This window comes from Lontra canadensis, unplaced genomic scaffold (genome assembly GCF_010015895.1).
Source record: "Lontra canadensis isolate GAN:19392208 unplaced genomic scaffold, GSC_riverotter_1.0 scaffold60, whole genome shotgun sequence".
NCBI lineage: Eukaryota > Metazoa > Chordata > Mammalia > Carnivora > Mustelidae > Lontra > Lontra canadensis.
This window is the reverse complement of record NW_022631054.1, coordinates 12,032,453-12,052,512: the sequence shown is the minus strand read 5'-3', so window position 1 is coordinate 12,052,512 and position 20,060 is coordinate 12,032,453. Positions and strand designations below refer to the sequence as shown.

At 37.9% G+C, this 20,060-nt stretch overlaps 1 protein-coding gene across 10 annotated transcripts in view; it reads right to left on the bottom strand.

Moving 5' to 3' along the window:
* Positions 1-20,060, bottom strand: part of MAST2 (microtubule associated serine/threonine kinase 2) — a 211,563-nt gene that overhangs the window by 120,525 nt on the left and 70,978 nt on the right. For 7 of the 10 annotated variants that reach the window (XM_032877648.1, XM_032877658.1, XM_032877650.1 and 4 more), the window contains exon 4: positions 9,716-9,747. In XM_032877648.1, the coding sequence (XP_032733539.1) occupies positions 9,716-9,747 (32 nt within the window). The remainder of the gene's footprint in view (positions 1-9,715; positions 9,748-20,060) is intronic. The other 3 variants (XM_032877649.1, XM_032877654.1, XM_032877659.1) reach the window with 1 other exon arrangement.

Here is a 20,060-nt window from a genome sequence, read left to right as displayed (position 1 = left end):
CATCCTCAGATGTGACCTCACCTGAAATAACCCATTTTTCTGTTTATGACTTCCTTGTCCTGCTTTTAAAAACGTTTCCCTTTTTGTAGCCCTTTGTAACTCTCCTCCACTTGTTGGGTAGGATGCTGCCTGACTCATGAATCATTTAATAAAGCCCATTACATCTTCGAATTTATTAGGTAGAATTTTTTTTTTTTTAAAGATTTTATTTATTTATTTGACAGACAGAGATCACAGGTAGGTAGAGAGGCAGCCAGAGAGGGAGGAAGGGAAGCAGGCTCCCTGCTGAGCAGAGAGCCCGATGTGGGGCTCGATCCCAGGACCCTGGGATCATGACCTAAGCCGAAGGCAGAGGCCTCAACCCACTGAGCCACCCAGGCGCCCCTAGGTAGAATTTTTTTTTAACTAATTTGTGTTTCTGAAGAATTTACAGCTTCTAACAGGTAATTATGGCCTGCTAATAATAAAATTAAATAAACTACTGGTTTTTCAGAAGTTTACTAATAACAGGCACTGCACTAATTTCTATAACAAATAGTTGAGGGCTTCATTGCAGGCACCATGCCATTCATTTTACATGCATAATTTTTTACAAATAAACTGAGGAAACCAAGGCTACTGGGGACAAACTGTCAATGCTTCTGTCTAAGGCCAGTATTTCAATAAGTACTGAGATGTGTGTCCTCCATTTTAAAAAAATATTTTATTTATTTATTTGAGAGAGAGAGCGCACGAGCAGAGGGAAAGGCAGGGAGCCTGATGTGGGACTCGATCCCAGGACCCTGGGCTTATGACCTGAGCCAAAGGCAGACACTTAAATGAGTGAGCCACCCAGGCACTCCTGTGTCCTCCATTTCTGCCTACTTGCGGACATTCCAGCAATTGTTCCAGCCTCTCTCACATTAACTTCTCCTTCTCTACTGGATAATTTCATGGACGTTAAAACATAATGTAATATCTCCCGTCTGCATTTTAAAGAGAGGGAGAAAACTCCATGACCTTTTCCAGTTATCACCTGGTTTCTATGATCCTCTTTTCAGCAAATCTCTATGAAATAATATTACTCACTAATCCTCCCCAAAATATCAGAAAAGGAGCAAGGATAATTAAATGAAATTCCATATACTCTTCACTTAGATTTGCTAGTTTCTCTCCATTCTCCTCTTCTTCTCTCTCTGTGCACAGAGGCAGGCAGGCAGGCAGGCACACATGCAATTACTTCTTGTTAATTAGCTGAACCATTGGCAAGTCATTTGTAAACACCTTAAAACCTCTTTCCTCAAATATTTCCACAATTAATCCTTGCCTAACAAGAAAGAACCACCACACAACTGTCCCACTAGAAAGTTTAACACTGACACAGTAATACTATTGAATAAAAATCCACATTCAAGTAACCTCAATTGTCCCAATATTGTTCTTCAACTATTTTTTAATCCAGTATCCACCCAAGAATTAAGCATTACATTTACTCACCAAGTCTCTTTTGTATCTAGTAGTCTGGAACACATCCTTAGTCTTTTTTTTTTTTTTTAATCTTTTACAACTTCAACATTTTTGAAGAGTCCAAGCCAATAGCTTCTACAGATTGCCCCCTCAGTTTGAACTTCTCTGATTGTTTCTTCCTACAGCATACTGAGGTAGAACATTTTTAGCCTAAATACTACACAGATAATACTATCTCTCATTCTCTCTTGAACCCATTCAAATCAAGTTCTATACCCACTTCCCATCAATACTGCTCACCTAGGTCACCAACAGGGAATTGCCTATTAACTAAATCCAAAGGTCAATTCTTTTTTTTTTTTTTTAAAGATTTTATTTATTTATTTGACAGACAGAAATCACAAGCAGGCAGAGAGGCAGGCAGAGAGAGAGGAAGGGAAGCAGACTCCCCGATGAGCAAAGAGCCCGATGCGGAGCTTCGATCCCAGAACCCTGAGATCATGACCCAAGCCGAAGGCAGCGGCTTAACCCACTGAGCCACCCAGGCGCCCCCCAAAGGTCAATTCTTAAGCGTTCATGTTACATAACCTGTCAGCAGCTTTTGGCATACTTCCTCCTTATCACTTTGGAAACACCACTCTCTTATGGTTTTCAGAAGAGAGTAGTGTTTCACCGGCTGCTCCTTTCCAGTTTTTTCTCACCAAGAGATTCTCCTTACCTCCTAACCAGTAAACACTCCAGTGACCCAAGGCTCAGTCCTTCTATCCCTTTCTAGACTCACTCACTCACCAGGTCAGTGCTGCTCAAACCAGCTGTGGTGAAGGAGCAGGAGAAAATTTTAATCCATCACAAACCACTGCAAGATGAAATAAATATGGAATAACAGAAAATGATCAAATGCTTGATGGTTACAACAATGTCAGCTGCTTACTCTAAATTTCTTTACTTAACTCATGGCAAACTGGTAACAAACAGTTCAATAACCACCACCAGTCAGCTGACCACACTTGAGTAGCATTTTGGTAGTTTATTTCTCCAATCTCCTAACTCTGAAAATCATTTATATGTCGTCGATCTCCAAATATATATCTCCAGATCAGATTTCACCCTTGATCCCCAGTTCATATACACAATTATCTTTTCAACACCCCTTCTTGGATGTCGAACACCAAAGTTCTGATTCCTCCAACGATTCCCACTCCTGCCCCTCCCAAGAAGAGAAACAACAAAAACAACCCTGTTCCACTTACATATTCCCCATCTTGCTCAATAAATGGCAACCATATTTATCTAGCTATTCAGTCCTAAAATCTTGCAATCACCACCAATTCCTTGCTTTCTCTCATATACCAAAATTAACTATCAAGAAATACTGTCAACTCTCCTTTCAAAATATATCCAGAACCCCAGTATTTCTTACCACCTCAGCTGCTACCACCTTGTTTAAGCTACCACCACCTTGACTGATTTTTGTAATGGTTTCCTCACACACTTCCCTGCTTTCATTTCTGCTCTCCCTACCCTCTGAGCAAGAAGTGACTTTTTAAAAACCCAAGTCAACTCAATTCAACAGAGAAAGAAAAGTTGTTTCACGAATGGAGCTGGGACCACAGCTATCCACATCTAAAAGAATTAAATCTAATCCTCATCTTACACCACATATAAAAATTAACTAATAATGAATCAAAGTCCAAAAGTAAGAGCTCAAACCATAAAACTCTTAAGAAATATGAGTAAGTCATCACAACATTGTTCTGTTTTCTCAGATTCTGTATTTGCCTACTGGCTTTTTCCCCTCAAGTAATCTCTACACCCAATGTGGGGCTTGAACTCACAACACCCAGATGAAGCATGCTCAACTGAGTCAGCCAGGCACCCCCTATTTGGCACTTATTAATTATAGGGCCAAACTAAGAGCTAAACTTGGTTATATCTCCCCTGCCATCCTTTTTTTTTTTTTTTTTTGCAAAAATCCTATTAACAAACCTTCTAACCAATCCTGAGTCTATACTCCCAACCAACTCCTTTATCAAACTCTCACACATCAAGCTAGTATTTCCCCTGCCCTGTATCACTCAGGGTCAAGTACCAGACAACTAAATACCATTACTACAGCCCAAAACCCACCAATGTTATTCAAAGTAGCCAGTCCTAAGCTGGTTACCCTGCCCTGCCTTGTCTTTTCTGTACAAACCCCAATAAAGACTCCTTCCTCTTGCTCCTTTCTGCCTCCTGACCAAACCTGGTGCTTTCCTCATGTGGCCTGCATGGCATGGCATGTCCCTTACTGTTGGGGAAATTTTAGGTAATAAATTTTTCTTTCAATAGTATTAGCCTTTCTGTGTTATTACTTAGTTACCTTTATAGTTAGCCTAGAAACAAATAAGACCTTAAATTAGGCAATGGTTTCTTAGATATGATATCAAAAGCACAACCAAAAAAAAAAAAAGCAGATAAACTGGACTTCATCAAAATTACAAACTTCTACACATCAGAGGTCACTATCAAGAAAGTGAAACAACCACCCACAGAATGGAAGAAAGTATTTGCAAATCATGTATCTGATAAGGGTCTAGTATACAGAATATATAAACTACTCTTACAATTCAATAATAAAAAGATAAAAACCTCAGATAATAAATGGGCAGAGGACTTGAGTGAACATTTCTCCAAAGAAGATAAGCAAACAGCCAACAGGTACATGAACAGATACTTTACCGGGGCACCTGGGTGGCTCAGTTGGTTAAGCTTCCAAGTCTTGAAAAGCCCTGCACTGGACTCTGAACTCAGCAGGGAGTCTACTTGAAATTCTCTCTCTCTCTCTCTCTCTCTTTGCCTCTGCTCCTCCCCCTACTCATATACACACTCTCTCCCTCAAATAAATAAACAAATCTTAAAAAAAAAAAAAAAAAGAAAGAAAGAAAGAAAGAAAGAAAGGAAGGAAGGAAGGAAGGAAGAAAAAAAGAAACAGGGGCACTTGGGCGGCTCACTTGGTTAAGCATCTGCCTTCAGCTCGGGTCATGATCTCAGGGTCCTGGGATCAAGCCCAGCATTGGGCTCCCTGCTTAGAGGAGAGCCTGCTTCTCACTCTCCTCCCTGCTTGTGCTCTCTCTCGCCATCTCTGTTGCTATCTCTCTCTCTCAAATAAATAAATCCTAGAAAGAAAGAAAGGAAGGAAGAAGGAAAGAAAAAGAAAGACTCTATCTACATCATTGTTATTAGAGAAAAGCAAATCAAAACTACAATGAGATATAAATTCAGCAAAGTTGCAGGATATAACACAAACACAAAAATCAGTTGATTTCTATATACTAACAATAAACAACCCAAAAAAGAATTTAAGAAACAAGTCCATTTATAATAATATTACAAAAAATAAAAATTTAGGAATAAGTTCAACTAAGGAGCTGAAAGACCCACATACTGAAAACTATGAAACATTTCTGAAAGAAATTAAAGAAGACTTAAATAAATGGAAAAATATCCTATGTTCAAACATAGGAAGACTTAATATTAGTCAATCCGATAATATTACCCAAATTGATCTACAGATTCAAAACGACCCCTATCAAAATCCCAATGATATTTTTACGGAAATATAGAATCAGAAGAAATCCTAAATAACCAAAATAATCTTGAAGAACAGAGTTAGTTCTTTGATACCAAACTTTCTTATTCAAAACTTACTACAAAGATACAGTAACCAAAACAGTATGGTACTAGTGTAAGGACAGACATTTAGACCAATGGAATAGAATAGAGAGTTCCAAAATAATTGTTCACATATACGATCCAATACTTTTGACAAGGGTGCCAAGACCAACCAATGGGGTAAAGACAGTCTTTTTAACAAATGATTCTGGGGAAACTAGATACTCATATGCAAAAGAATGTTAGACACTTATCTTATTACCATAGACAAAAATTAACTCAAAATGGATCAAAGACCTAAAACTATAAAATTCTTAGAAGAAAATACTTGGAAGACACCTTTTTGACACTGGATCTGGCAATGATTTCTTGGCTAGGACACAAAGAGCACAAGCAATGGAAGAAAAAATAAATCAACTGGACTTCATGAAAATTAACTTTTGTGTATCAAAGATATTATCAAGGGAGTGAAAATGCAAATGCAACCCAAAGAATGGAAGAAAATATATGGAAATCATTTATCTGACAAGAGTTAAATACCAAAAAATATCCTTTAAAAAAAGGGGGGGCATGCCTGGGTGGCTTAGTCAGTTGAGCATCCATCTTTGGCTCAGGTCTGAGGATGGAGTCCCACATCAGGCTCCTTGCTCAGCAGGGAGCCTACTTTTCCCTCTGCCTGCTAATCCCCCTTCTTATGCTCTCTTTCTCTGACAAATAAATAAATAAAATCTTAAAAAAAAAAAAGAGTTTAATATCCAGAATATATAAAGAGCTCCTACAACTAAACAATAAAAATAAACAACCCAATTGAAAAAATGGGCAAAGAAACGGATTTCAACAAAGGTTTACAAATGACCAGTAAGCACATGAAAAGATGCTCAATATCACTAGTAATTAGGACAATGCAAACTAAAGCCACAATGAAATACTACTTCAAACTTGTGAAGATGACTATTATTTTAAAAGTGGAAAACAAGTGTTGTGGAGAAACTGGAACCCTCATGCATTTTTGGTTAGAATGTAAAATGGTGCAGCTACCATAGAAAGCAGGATGGTGGTTCCTCAGAAAGTTGCACATAGAATTACCATATGATCCAGAAACTCCCCTTCTTAGTATCTACCTGAAATAAGTGAAAGCAGGGACTCAAACTTGTACACCCATGTTCACAGCAGCAATATTCACAACAGCCAAAAAGGGGAAGCAATCCAAATGTTTATCAACAGATAATGGATAAACAAATTGTGATATATACATACAATGCAATATTATTTATCCTTAAAAGGAACTAAGTATGACACAAACTAAAACATGGATGAGTCTCTAAAAAAATTGTGTTAAGCAAAAGAAGCCCTACATGAGAGTCCACATATTATATAATTCCACTTAAATGAAATGTTCAGAATAGGCAGATCTATTAAGACAGAAAGTAGACTTGTTGGTTACCAGGGACTAGAGGGAGTACAGAATGGAGAACGAATGCCAGCAAGTAGGGGTCTTCTTTTCAGGTGATGAAGATGTTCTGAACTAAGACAGAGGTAATTCCTGTAAAACCTTGTGAATACACTAAAAAACAGTGAACTATATACTCTTAAATGGTAACTGTATGATACGTGGATTATATCTCAATAAAACAAAGTGTCCTTTTCCAAAAAACAAAAAACAGAAATAAAGCAAAACAAAACAAAAACTAGGACAGATCACATCTTTCTCTGCTTAAAACCACCCACTGACTTTCTGTCCCAATTAGTATAAAATACAAAAATCTTATCTGTAGCCTGCAAGGTACTACAAAATCCAGCTTCTGCTTCATATTCTTTGGTGCCTCCCTCCTCACCAACCCCAACACCACTGTTCACTCACCAATAGCCACCCTGGCCTTCTTGCTGTCCTCCAACATCCCAAGCATGTTGGAACCTTGTCAGAACCTTGACACATGTTGTATCCTCTACATGGAATGCTCTTGCCCAATATATATCAGCATCCCTCATTCCATAGTCTCTGTTCTCCGTTCAAACCTTAATGAAAATATTCCTAGACAATACAATTTCAACCCCTGCTCCATTAAACATATACCATATCTCTTACCTGGTTTTTTCTTCATACCACTCAATACCCTATGACACACTTGGTATACATTTCTGTGTGTCTCTGTTGAACAGAAGCTCCATAAGACTAGAAACTTTGCTTTCAACATTACTTTATCTCCAGTATCTTGAACAGTGCCTGCACGTAATAAAAACTTAATAATAAGATGAATGAATCTTAACAAACAAATGAATAGAAGCAAAAAGACAAGAGAAATTCAGTAACTCGTTTTACAAAGAAAACACCTATTAAAGGATATTGGCAGGATCAGGCACAGGTCTACCTGACTCTGAAATACAAGCTCTTCATTTTTATGGTATATTTTACTTCCCAATTTGGAGACATTGGAGGGATTACTTGTTAAGTGGAAGAGTGTTTACTTTGTAAAATGCCAAGATATCTCATCTAAAAATCCATTTTTAAATTTCTATCCATTTTAATGCAATTATTGTATTACATGGAAAAGCATAACAATTGATAGCCTCCAAAATTACTGAACTTCATTTATTTTACATTGCTCAGCCACTTTCAAAATTACGTTTATTAAAGGAACCGGACTCTCTCTCTCAAAAGACAAGACACCAAACTAGCTGCCAAATTTCTCTGCTCCCATAAGATATACTAGAGAAAATATGCCAAAGGAAATGAGGCTTTATACCTGGAATGGGCATATAGTAGCATCTGCTCTTGCAAGAGCCATTCTGGGACAGAAACAAACAGGAACAGAAGTACATCTCCTTCTCCTTCCAACCAAGACTCAGAAGACAATTACACTAACTTCTTTTTTTTTTTTTTTTAAGATTTTATTTATTTATTTGACAGAGAGAGAGATCACAAGCAGAGAAGCAGGCAGAGAGAGGGGGGGAAGCAGGCTCTCCGCTGAGCAGAGAGCCCCATGTGGGGCCCAATCCCAAGACCCTGAGATCATGACCGGAGCCGAAGGCAGAGGCTTAACCCACTGAGCCACCCAGGCACCCACCTTTTCTTTTTTAAGCAATCTCCATGCCCAACGTGGGGCTTGAACTCACGACCCTGAGATCAAGAGTTACGTGCTCTACTGACTGAGCCAGCCAGGTGTCCCAAGACAATTACAATAACTTTTAAAACTTCCAAACTATGGGGCACCTGGGTGGCTCAGTCAGTTAAACAGTTAAGGGTCTGACTCTTGGTCTCAGCTCAGGTCATGATCTCAGGGTCACGGGATCAGCATGCATCTGGCTTTTCGGACTTCAGCTCTGTGTGCTCAGTGCAGAATCTGCTGGAGATTCTTTCCCCTCTCGCCCTCTGCTCCTCCTCCAGCTCATGAACGCACTCTCTCTCTCTCTCAAATTAATAAATAAATTAAATCTTTTAAAAAACAAACTTCCAGACTAGTCTATAAGGACCAGAAAAAAATGGAATAAATGGCTAAGTCGCTTGTTTCATTAATACCAGTTTCTCCACACTTAAACTATAAAATTAAAGTATTATTTAAACTTACTCAAACAATGAGCTTCCACAAAACAGCCAAAGGGGCTTTACAAAAATCTCAAAAGACAACTAATTACTGGAGTATTTTTATAAAACAAAATCCTAAAATAGCAAGAACAGAAAGAATTACCTTGTATTTCACACACTGACAAAAAAATACATAAAATGTATATATAAAGTACATTTAATAAATAAATATGAATACTATGGTGTCCTCCTCCTTATATGCTTCCATAAGGAAAAGTTTTGAAGCCATTGTTTTATCACAGTACTATTTCCTTAGTGCTTCCCAAATCTGGCTTCTTAGCAAAATCATGGTGGATGTGGATGCAGGTGCATAAAAATACAGGTTTCTTGGGCCCCAACACGTAGATTCTGATACAAATAAGTTTAGAATCTGTTCAGAATTTTAACAAGCATTCTAGATGATTCTGATTAGCCAAATCTGCAGTAGTGCCCTAAAAGAATTCTAAAGAGAAAAAGTAGGCCAAGAAAATGAAAGAATTTAAGTCTAGAGACAAAGATTATTTAGCAATTTCCTGAGCCCTAAAGCCAGAATAGAAAAAAAAGGGTGAAAGAAAGCCTTATTCCTATCCTGAATCCAAATGCCTTGCCGCTAAACTGTCAGAAAACTTGGCCTCTCCCTAGTACCATGTTATGAGACAGATGAAGATGCTAAGAGTTTCAATGTGAACATTCCCAAAAAGCTTAAGTCTGTTAAAAAAAAAAAAACAAACAAACAAACAACAACAACAACAACACTTGGTAAATCCCAAAACGCGAGTATAAAACTATGATGGGTACTTAAGTAGCAGCTCTTCCTCAAATGCTAGCCAAAAACCAAGACAGAGAAGAGGACTTGTGGGTAAGAAGGGGTGGGGGAAATCAGAGTATCTGACCTAGCAAGAGAAACTGGCTGGCCTGCCAGGTTCCCTGGCCCAAATAAGAAAGGGGGGAGGGGTGGAATATATGGGACTCCTCCAAATAATAACTGACAATGGTCCCCAGGAGGGATTCCTAAGCTAGTGTTCATAATCATAATCATAATAATCATCAACTTACAAGCTGCCTCTTCTTGGAAGGCTCAACTCCTTCTGAAAAACAAAGCACAAACACAAGTTACACAGAAATAAGGACACACCTAAGTCCTACAGGTCTGCATTAAATGTCCTACAGCATTATTTTAACAAGAGCAAAAACTATTTCCAAACAATAACCTCTTCCCTTATCTTTTAAATTCAGCAAAATAAAGAACAGTCAGTTTAACTATTTCCAAAAGGAACGTCTCAGACTACTTGCAGCCTTTTCCCCACTAGATGGAACCATCTCACCAGTGGAGATTACTCCAGCTACACATTGGGCTAGCCATTAACTTGATGAATTAGAAAGTATTCGCCAGTCATTAAGAGTCCGGGATAAGAAAGAAACGACATGGAATTTTTCTTTAACTAGGAAACATTTTAGACAAAGAAGTACAGAAAGTAATATAACAAAGGGATGACTATAGACACCAGTGGTATGAGAACACCAGTCACAGATGGGCCTCAGTGACTTGCTTTCAAAATTTATCTCTGACCTCCTCCCTCCCTTGCACACTTTGATCCAGCCATACTGGACTCTATTATTTGTCAAACATATTGGCATTCTACTATTTTAAGGTCTTAATGCTAATCTGTGCATTCTACTAGAATGCTGCTCCTCCCCCAAATATTTCCTTGACTAACTCCCTAACAGCCTTCAAAAATCTTGGCTCAATTTTTACTTGAGCATGAAGTCTACTAACCTGACAGCCCTACATAATATTGCAACTTACCATCCCATCAACCTCTTACCCTGCTATAACTTTTTTTAATATATCACCACTATACTTCCAATTCATTTATCACTAACATGTTATGTAATTTAATTATGCTTATTGCCTATTTTCTATACTCCCCCACTAGAATCAAAGCTCCATGAGGGCAAGGATCTCAGTATGTTTTATTTACTAGTACATCTGAATGACTTAGAACAGTAACTGACATATAGTAGATGCTCAAAAAGTAATTGTTGAACACATACTCTCCAATACTTGGTATTTGTAGACTTTTTAATTTTTTTAATTTTTTTATTAAAAAAGCTTTCCCTTCTGATTTTTTAAGAAAGATTTTATATATTTAGTTGACAGTGAGAGAAGGAGAGAACAAATAGGGGGAGCAGCAGGCAGAGGGAGAGGGAGAACCAGGCTCCCCTCTGAGCAGAGAGCCCGATGTGGGGCTCAATCCCAGGACCCTGGGATCATGACCTGAGCAGATGTCCAACTGACTGAGCCACTCAGATGCCCCAACTTTTTAATTTTTTAAAGATTATATTTATATAGTCCTTATATATAAAGGGGGGAGAAGCAGAGGGGAAAGGAGAGGGAGAGAGAACCTCAAGCAGACTCCGCACTGAGCACAGAGCCAAACACAGCCAATCCCACAACCCCGAGATCATGACCTGAACTGAAATCAAGAGTCGGATGCCTAACTGGATTGAGCCACCCAGGCACCCCAGACTTCTCCATTTTTACCAATCTATTAGCTCTGATCATAGTATGGTTTTCAATTTTTTCAAATTTTTTAAATTTTATTTTTAAGTAATCTCTACACCCAACGTGGGGGCTCAAACCCACAACCCTGAGATCAAGAGACACCTTCTCCCCCAACTGAATCAGCCAAGCAACCCCCATCATAGCATGGTTTTAATTGGTATTTCCTTTAATTATTAGTGAAGTTAAGCAAGGTTTCATGTGTTTACTGACCACTAGGGTTTCCTCAACAGTGAGCTGCCTATTTATACTTCAGCCCATTTTTCTATTAGATTTTCTGCTTTTCTCATTGAATTATAAGATATATTCTGGATAATAATTATTCAGAAGTTAATTCATTGAAAATGTTTCCTCAGTCTAATCTTTTTTACTTTTTTTTTACTTTTATTTTTAATGGTGTCATCAAAAGATTTAATTTTTATGTAGTCAAACTTACCAATCTCTCCTTATATTACTTTTTATACATAAGAAATACATCTCTAACACACAGCCACATGAAAATATTTGCTTATATTTTCTCCTAAAAGAGTTGTAGGTTTCTTTTCACACAAATAGGAATATTATCATATTTTCTTCTATATAAATGATCGATTATGTTAGGTCATTTGTTAAATGAAGTACAATTCCAGTACAACATTAAGTTTCCATAAATGCAGGGATGTCTCTCTTGACTATAATCTGTTCCACTGTACTGTCAGCCCCTGTGCCAATACCACACTGTTTAATTGGTATAGCTTGACAATAAATCTTGATACTCGTAAGGCAAGTCCATGCACGTTGTTATTGCTCTTGAAAATTATGAGACCTAATCTTAGGGCTTTGCTCTTACACATAAATTTTAGAGTCAACTTGTAGATAAAAACTTTGACACTGCACTTGATCCAGAGTTGATCCTGTGAACACATGAATAAGAAAAGCAGAACAGCCTTATTGCTGATATTTTGAGTAGTCTGGATAGAAGATCAAACCAGCCACAACATTCCCTAAAATCCAGAGCAAGGCCCTAATTCCCTTCCTTTCCATGAAAGCTAAGAAATATGAGGAAGTTGCAGAAAAAAAGTATCAAGCGAGCAAAAGTGGGTCCATTAAGCTGTAGGGAAAGAAGCCATCTCCTTAACATAAAAATGTAAGGTGAAGCATCAGGAGCTGATGTAGAAGCTACAGTAAGTTGTCCAGAAGATCTTGCTAAGATATTTAATGAAGGTGGCTATGCTACCCAGAAGATTTTTAATGTAAATGAAACAGCTTCATTTTGGAAGAAGATGCCATCTGGGACTTCCATAACTAGAGAGGTCAAGGCATTAAAGCTTCAAAGGACTGGCTGACTCTCTTGTTAGAATCTAATGCAGCTGGTGAATTAAATTGAAGTCCATGCTCACTGACCATTCTAAAAATCCTAGGGCCCTTAAGAATTATGCTAAATCTACTCTGCCTGTACTCTATCAACGAAAGAACAAAGCCCGGATGACAGCACATCTGTTTATAGCATGGTTTACTGAATAGTTGAAGCCTGCTGTTGAGACCTGCTCAGAAAAAAATAAGACTCCTCTCAAAGTATCACTGCTCATTGACAATGCATGTGGTCACCCAAGAGCTCTGATGGAGATGTACAAGATTAATGTTTTCATGCTTGTTAACACAACCATTCTGTAGGCCATCAATCAGAGAGTAATTTTGACTTTCCAGTATTATTATTTAAGAGGCACATTCTGCAAGGTATAGGTAGTGATTCCTCTGACAGATTTATGCAAAGTAAATGGAAAACCTTCCAGAAAGGATTCACCATTCTAGAAGCCATGAAGAACATTTGTGATTCATGGGAGGCGGCCAAAATATTAACATGAACAGGAATGCGAAAGAAGTGAATTCCAACACTCAAGGGTGACTTGAGGAGCTTAAGATCTCAGTGGAAGAAGTAACTGCAGATGGGGTGTAAATAGGAAGAGAACTAGAATTACAAGTGGAGCTTGAAGGTCTGACTGAATTGCTGCAATCTCATGATAACACTTGAACGGATGAGGAGTTACTTCTTTTTTTTTTTTTTTTTAAAGATTTTATTTATTTATTTCACAGAGAGAGATCACAAGCAGGCAGAGAGGCAGGCAGAGAGAGAGAGGAGGAAGCAGGTTCTCCGCTGAGCAGAGAGCCCGATGCGGGACTCGATCCCAGGACCCTGAGACCATGACCTGAGCCGAAGGCAGAGGCTTAACCCACTGAGCCACCCAGGCGCCCCTGAGGAGTTACTTCTTATGGATGAACAAAGACAGTGGTTTCTTGGGATGGGATTTCCTCCTGGTGAGGATACTGTGAAGAATGTTGAAACAATAATAAAGGATTTAGAATACCACATAAACTTAGTTGATAAAGCAGTGGCAGACTTCAGCTCAGGTCATGATCTCGGGATCCTGGGATCAAACTCCGCATCGGGCTCTCTGATCAGCAGGGAGCCTGCTTCCCCCCACCTCCTGTCTGACTCTCTGCCTACTTGTGATCTCTCTGTCAAATAAATAAATAAAATCTTAAAAAAAAAAAAAAAAGCAGTGGCAGAGTTTGAGAGGATTGGCTCCAATTTTGAAAGAAGTTCTATGGGTAAAATACTATCAAACCACATGTCACACTACAGAGAAATCATTCATGAAAGGAAGAGAGTCAATGTGGCAACTTCACTGTTGTCTTTTTCAAGAAACTGCCACAACCATCCCAACCTTTAGCAACCACCATCCTGATAAGTCGGCAGCCATCAACATCAATGTAAGACCCTCCACCAGCAAAAAGATTACAACTCACTGAAAGCTGAGATGGTGGCTAGTATTTTTCAGCAATAAAGGATTTTTAAATTAAGGTATATAGGTTTTTTTTTAGACAGAATGCTATTGCTCTCTTAATAGACTATAGTGTAAACATAACTTTTATATGCATTGGATAACCAAAAAACTCATTTGGCTTGCTTTATTGCAATATTTGCTTTACTGTGGTGGTCTGGAACTGAACACACAATATCTCCAAGGTACACTTATATTTACTTTATCACATATTTAGCCACCCATTCATTTTTAAAAAACAAAATGCATCTTCAAGTAGACTACAAACATCAGCAGACCCTTAAGCATGTATATCATTACCCAGAATTCAGCATTTATTTACTATGCTTTCGTGTTGGATATATAGATAGAAATAAATTTATACTGAACTGCACAAATCTTAAGTATGCCAGTTGATAAGTTTAATTAATGTAAAACCCAGGTAACCCAAATCCCTAACAAAATATAGAACATGTCCATCAATCCAGAGAGTTCCATCATATTCTTTTTTGGTAAATTCCCAACAAACCATTATTACCCCACCCAAGCAAATACTATTCCCATTTTTCCACCATGGATTAGTTTTGCCTGTACCAGAACTTCATTAAATGGAACAAGTATGAACACTTGTATATAAAACTTCTTGCACTCAGCACAGCATTTTAGAAATTCATTCATATGTTGCATGAAACATTCATATGAAATTCATATTCATATTCATATGAATATACCAGTTTATTCAGCTTTTCTCCTACTAATGGATATTTGGGTTATTTCCAGTTTTGAGCTATTAACATTCCCGTACAAGTCTTTTAATAGGCCTATGTCTCGTGTGTCTTGTGTAAATACCTAGGTATGGGATTACTGGGTTATAGCATAGATGTGAATTTGTTTTATAAGAAACAACCAGATCTTTTTCTGAAGTGATTATACCAAGTTACACTCCCATTAACAATGTATTAGAATTTTAATTGCTCCACACTCTAGCTAATATAGTAATAATAATTACTAATAATAAGAATTGCTCTATACTCACCCCAAGAACTGTGCCACATTCATGCCAATATGTGCCATCAGTATTTAAATTTTAGCCTAGATTGTAGTGAGTGCGTAGGTGTATCTCATTGAGTTTTAATTTGCATTTTGAAGATGACTAATGATGATGATGTTAAACTTCTTTTTGTGTGCCTTATTAGCGATCAGTATATATTCTTTTATGAACTATCTTTCTTTTATGAACCCCCTTTTACAATTGGGCTATTTATCTTTTTATTTTTGAGTTGTAAGAATTCTTCATATAGGGGCGCCTGGGTGGCTCAGTGGGTTAAAGCCTCTGCCTTCGGCTCAGGTCATGATCCCAGGGTCCTGGGATCGAGCCCTGCATCAGGCTCTCTGCTCAGCAGGGAGCCTGCTTCCTCCTCTGTCTCTCTGCCTGCCTATCTGCCTACTTGTGATCTCTTTCTGTCAAATAAATAAATAAATAAATAAAAATCTTTGGGGGGGGAAAAAAGAAGTCTTCATATATTCTAGACCCAAGTCCTTTGTTAGATATGTCTAATGAATATTTTCTCTCAGTCTGTGGCTTGCCTAATAAAGTCATTACTGGTGTCTTTTGATGAGCAAAAAGTTTTAAATTTTTTTTAAATTTTATTTATTTATTTGACAGACAGAGATCACAAGTAGGCAGAGAGGCAGGCAGAGAGAGAGGAGGAAGCAGGCTCCATGCTGGGCAGAGAGCCTGATGCGGGGCTCGATCCCAGGACCCTGAGATCATGATGTGAGCAGAAGGCAGAGGCTTAACCCACTGAGCCACCCCAGCGCCCCAAAAGTTTTAAATTTTGATGAAGGTCAATTCATCCATTTTTTTTTTTTATGGTTAATGCTTTCAGGATCTTGCCTAAGAAAACTTTGCCCATGCCAAGAGCACAAAAATATTCTTCTATATTTTATTTCTAGAAGCTTTATGGTTTTTAGCCCTTAGGCCTATGATCCATTTTGAATTAATTTGGGGTAATATGTGAGTTAGGGTTAAGGTTCATTTTTTTTTTCCATATAGATATCCACTTATTTCAGCACCATTTATGGAAAACACCATCTCTCCACCAACAGATTTCTTTGCCACCTTTGTTGAAAATCAAATTAAAATAGAATGGGCTATTCTGGGACTCTCTACTGAACTCCATTTTTCTACCCTGTGCCAGCACCACACTTTGATTCTGTAGCTCTAGTATTAAAGTCAGACCATGTCGTCTTTTAACTTCACTCTTCTTCAAGAATGATTTGGACATTCTAGATTCTTTGCATTTGCATATAAATGTTGCATATAAATTATTAATTTGTACAAAAATGTCTGCTGGGATTACAGACCAATTTGGAAAGAACTGAGATCTTAATATTGAGTCTTCCAACCCATGAACACAGTATTTCTCTACTTACTTAGATCTACGCTAATTATTCTATGCAAAGTTTTATAGTTTTCAGCAAAAAGATCTTCTTTTGTGAAACTTACCCCTAAGTCAATATTTCTAAAGCTGTTGTAAATAAAATGTTTTCCAATTGCTTGCTTCTAATATAGAAATACAATCAAGTTTTATATATTGACTGAGTCCTACAATTTGCTACATTCATTATTAGTTGTAATAGCTGTTTTGTAGATTCCGTGGGATTTTTATGTATAAACAATTACATTCTCGGGGCACCTGGGTGGCCAGCGGTTTAGGTGTCTGACTCTTGGTTTTGGCTCAGGTCCTGATCTAAGGGTCATGAGATCAAGCCCTGCATTGGGGTCTCCGCTCAGCAGGGAGTTTTCCCCCTCTCTCCTGCTGGGACACTCTCCCTCTCTCTCTGAAATAAACTTAAAAAAAAAAAAATCATGTTCTCTATAAATAAGAGAGTTTTACTTCTTTCCACTTACATTAGCCTTCACATGGCCAAATTATCTAACATAAAGTCTATTTTATAATAAAGTGTTGACTAACTTAACATAATGTATTAAAACCTATACTGAACGTGAAAAACAGAATGGTTGTAAGTATATCAATTGTGTGACTGACTGGAGAGTAGCATACTACATTACCACTATCCCAGGAAAATACCAAATTTAAAAATTCGACATACAGTTTCTACCAAATGTGTATCATTTTCACACCATCATAAAGTTGATAAATCACAAGTCAAACTATCATAAGTTGGGGACTATCCTTATTAAACTCATCTTACATTTCTGGGTATAACCCAACTTTGTTAGATTAACTTTGCTAATATTTTATTAATGATTTTTGTATCTATGTTCATAAGGAATAATGGTCTCTAGATTTTATTACAATGCCTTTGTCAGATTTTGGTATCACAATTATACTGGCCTCCTAAAATTGGCTGGGAAGTGTTCCTGCCTCTATTTTCTTAAAAAGCGTGTGTAAGATTGGTGTTATTTCTTCCTTAATTATTAAACAGCATTGTTTTGTTTTAAAGATTTTGTTTATTTATTTGTCAGAGAGAGAGAGCCAGCATAAGCAGAGGATGCTACAGAGAGAGAGAAAGAAGCAGGGTCCCCGCTGAGCAGGGAGCCCAATGCAGGGCTCATTCCCAGGACTCTAGGACCATGACCTGAGCCGAAGGCAGACGCTTCACCAACTGAGCCACCCAAGTGCCCCTATTATACAGTTTTCATTAATAAAATGAAATATTATTCTAGGTCTGGAGGCTTTTATTGAGGATTTTGCCTCTTTGCTAAGTAAGATTTGCCTATGTATTTTCTCTTCTCAAATTGTCCTTATCAGTTTAGGCATCATAATCCTCATAAAATGTGGTTAGAGAATGTATCCTCTTTTTCTTTTTTATTCTGAAACAACCTATATAAAACTGGTAATATCATTCTTTGAACCTGTATGACAGTTCTGGCTTCTTGAATAGTTTAAATAGGTAACATGAGGTGGGTTATATTTGGGGGTAATAATAATAATAATTCTACAAAATGCTTATGTGCCCCTCTCTGAATTCCTTTTAGATAAGATAACGAAATGCATCCATGAAGATCTATCCCTTCTTCCTTACCCTCTCTCCTTGGACCTCCACAAAAGCCTGCACTTGCAAGATGGATGCCCAGGGCTCCAGATGAGTACATTCTATGCCAAACACCCTGGTACCATAAAGACAGGCCCAAGACAAAGTGGAACAAAAAGTACTCTCCAATCAGATAGGATTTCCCAATCCTCCCTTTCCCAGAGAATATTCAAAGCAAATTAAGGAGGGAAGCTGCATAGTCAGGAAGTTTAGCTGAGATAAGAGCACTCTCATTTAGACAGATAACTATAAATTTGATATATCACTTCATATCAGAAAGATGATAATATCTGACAATACATTATAACATCAGGTGAAGCCCATCCCATTCCGGCTTCTCTGATCTACTAGTTATATCTTGACTCTCCATATTCTTCATGATCAGAATTAGCATTCTGAACACATTCATGTCTATCCCACCTTAAAAAAAAAAATTTATTCCCTTGATTACTACATATCCCTCTTCAACCACTGCCTTATCAAGTCTTTTTCCCTTCACAACCACACTTCTTTTTTCTTCTTTTTTTTGTAAGTAGATTCCACGCCCAGCATAGAGCCCAACTCAGGGTTTCAACGCATGACCATGAGACCAAAGATCTGAGCTGAGATCAAGAGTCCAAAGCTTAGGGATGCTTGGGTGGTGCAGGGAGTTGAGTATCGGACTCTTGGTCTTGGCTTGGGTCATGATCTCCAGGTCCTGGGATCGAGCCCTGTGTCAGGCTCTGTGCTCACCAGAGAGTCTGCTTGGGATTCTCTCTCCCTCTACCTCTGCCCCTCCCCACACCCAGCTCACTCTCGTTCAATCTCTCTCTAAAAATAAATAAATATATCTTTTGGAAAAAAAGAGTTGGAAGCTTAATGGACTGAGCCACTCAGGCACCCTCCCACCCCATTTTTTTAATCACAACCACACTTTTTGAATTAGTCAACATTCACTGTCTCCAATTTCTCACCTCCTCTTTGTTCTTCAGCACATTGCAAACAACCCCAGACTTAACCACCCCCATTTAAACTATCCTTGCCAGGCTATTAATGGACCCCATGTAAAAAACCTCCCATGCATTTTGTCTACCATTTCTTTTTCTGGCTTGACTGCTCAGCAGAATTTGACAGTATCATTCACTCTTCTATCTTGAAAGAATTTTATTTCCCCAAAACCACATTCTCCTGTTAGAGCTCTTATTTCTGAAAATACTACTTAAACACCTTTGCAGGCTCATCCTTCACCATCTGAGATCCTTAAATGTTAATTGTCCTTAAAGCTCTGCCTGGAAACTCTTTCTACATATTTTACAGATGACTCCCATATTTGTATCTTCATCCCATCTCTCTCTCCTGAGTTCTATAGTCTTAAATATAACTATCTTGTCCTTAAGATGTCTAAAAACTCAACCTGGCTTTCTACTCAAACTAGCTCATCCTTCACCATCTGAGACCTTTAAATGTTGATTGTCCTTAAAGCTCTGCCTGGAAACTCTTTCTACATGTTTTACAGATGACTCCCATATTTGTATCTTCATCCCATCTCTCTCTCCTGAGTTCTATAGTCTTAAATATAACTATCTTGGCCTTAAGATGTCTAAAAACTCAACCTGGCTTTCTACTCAATCTAGCTCATCTGTATTTTCTATTTCAGTGATGGTACCACCAAATCCAGAGTCATTCTTTTTTTTTTTTTCTTTTACTTACAAATTTTTATTTAAATTCTCAAGGGTTAACATATAGTGTAATATTGGTTTCAGGAGTAGAATTTAGTGACTCATCACTTTCAAGTAACACCCACTGTTTATCTTAACAAGTGCCCGCCTTAATACTCATCACCCATCTAGCCCATTCCCCACCTACCTCCCTCTATCAACTCTCAGTTCAGATCCTTCTTGATTCACTTTTTCTCACCTTCCAATCCAATTATTCAGCAAGCCTTGCCAATTCTACCTCCAAAAGGTCTATCTTTAGCCTGTCAGTTTCACTTTAT